The sequence below is a fragment of the Eutrema salsugineum genome, unplaced genomic scaffold, assembly GCF_000478725.1.
Source record: "Eutrema salsugineum unplaced genomic scaffold, Eutsalg1_0 scaffold_7, whole genome shotgun sequence".
Lineage (NCBI taxonomy): Eukaryota > Viridiplantae > Streptophyta > Magnoliopsida > Brassicales > Brassicaceae > Eutrema > Eutrema salsugineum.
This window is the reverse complement of record NW_006256486.1, coordinates 7,160,591-7,162,503: the sequence shown is the minus strand read 5'-3', so window position 1 is coordinate 7,162,503 and position 1,913 is coordinate 7,160,591. Positions and strand designations below refer to the sequence as shown.

The following is a 1,913-nucleotide window of genomic DNA, read 5'->3' as shown; positions in this document are numbered from 1 at the left end:
TAATGGATTGTGAGCATTGTTGAAATTACATGGCTGCTATGCTCTGCATCTTGTCTAAAGAGGAAGTTTTTCATATGTTGTGCTTGTAGGAGACTAAACTCCACATCAAAACATAACATTGTCCTGCCTTAGGTTAAAAAATGGCAAAGGATGGAAAATCACTTACTTTTCTCTGTAGAATAGCCTTTTGGATTGTGTTTTGCTATACCTGTTCAGATTATGGTAATCGGAGAGTCTGTAGTTAGTGTTTATTTTTTAGAAATGTTTAGGTTCACTGTTGTATTTTTTTTTTTTTTTTGCTAAAATGTAAATATCATATAAATGAAAGCAGATTTACAGACAGCAAATCTAGAGTTTGTTTCTACCTTGGCAAAAAAATAATAAAAAACAAGGTAGAACTAGAGTTGGGAGCAATACAAAAGTGATCATCTAATCCAGAGGGACATAAGATCAGCAAAGCCTTTCCTATGTCTTTTTTGCAGAGATCGTGTTTCGCACCTCACTGTTATGCAGAATGTTGTTTCTCTGTTTCCATAGCTGGAAAACAATCGCCTGAGCTGCCAGCTTTCTAAAGACTGCAGGGGCACTCGCATTGGATTGTCTAATCCAAGATTGGAACATCTGGTGGTGAGGCTTAAGTCTCGCGAGAACCAGTTTCCAGACGATTATACTATAGTCACAAGTACGCAGCAGGTGATCGCAGTTTTCTTCTAGCGTAGAACAGAGACAGCAAGTCAATGGAACCTGAAGACCACAAGAGGCAAGACGAACTCTTGTGGGCAGTCTGTTAAGGTTTGCAACCCACATCGTGAAAGCGTGCTTTAGGACCGATACTTTGAACCAAACCAAATCAGCCCAATCTTTTTTATCCGATCTTGGCCTGAGAACCTCCCAGGTGCGAGAGGAAGAGTATAACTCACTTGAAATGCCATTGGCGGACCATTCGAAAAAGTCATCTGGAGCTTCAGAAGTAGGAGGGGCGATTGTGGAGAGATGCGCATGGAGCTGCAGGCCCTCTTCAGACCTCAGATCCACTAAATCCATCCCTGGTCGTTACACGCGTTCATCACCAGAGCGTGCAAAAGGATACGAGCACTTCTAGGACCCCCCATCGCCGGAAAACTCAATCAATTTCCCAAAGGGGGTCCAACAATCAAACCAGAATCGGATACATTTACCATTCCCGAGGACCGCTTTGGAGAAACTGCTCGCCAGAGGTCTCAATTTTAGAATCTGCTTCCATGTCCAAGAGTCACGGTTGGATTCGTTAAGCGCCCAAAAGCTTTTTGTCTCACAGGTGAACACGTCTGTTCCATTGATCCCACAGAGAATCCGATCCCGAGAATAACAACCAGATAAACCTGAGGCAAAGAGCTCTGTTCCATACTGAATAACTCCGAAGCCCGAGCCCACCTTCAGATTTTGGAAGACAAACCATACTCTAAGCAACCTTTGCACCTTTAACCCTTTAAATATTTCCAGACCATAGAAACTTGGCACAAAGAGCTTCGATCTTTCTGATACAACCCTTCGGCAGAACAAAAGCTAAAATCCAAAAGTTAACTGCTTCAGAGATAACCGAACCAATCAACTGAACTCTGCCTGCAAATGACAGCTATTTGACAGCCCACATCTTGAACTTCAGTGTGATCTTATTAAGCAACGGCTCATACTCATTTATCTTAACCTTACGGCTCATCAGAGGTAATCCGAGATACCTGATGGGGAGTGAACCAACCGGGAAACTGTAGCTGGTGATAGCATTGGATTCCCGGTGGTTCAAACCTGCATAAAAAAGCTCCGTTTTGCTCATGTTCATCTCCAACCCAGACCAACTCGCAAAATCTGCCATACATTTAGTAATCCCATGAAGCGAAGAACTACTCCCATCAAAGAACACCATGACGTCGTCG

The 1,913-nt window shown here is 43.1% G+C and overlaps 1 protein-coding gene across 1 annotated transcript; it reads right to left on the bottom strand.

Moving 5' to 3' along the window:
• Positions 1 to 465: 465 nt before the first annotated feature.
• Positions 466 to 1,044, bottom strand: LOC112083022. Its single transcript, XM_024150743.1, has one exon. The coding sequence runs from the start codon at positions 1,042 to 1,044 to the stop codon at positions 466 to 468; it is 579 nt and encodes a 192-aa protein (XP_024006511.1).
• Between the last annotated feature and the right edge of the window lie 869 nt (positions 1,045 to 1,913).

What these genes read in the sequence shown, in the direction of transcription:
- LOC112083022 (XM_024150743.1), bottom strand. Translation starts at nt 1,044, where the DNA reads ATGGATTTAGTGGATCTGAGGTCTGAAGAGGGCCTGCAGCTCCATGCG.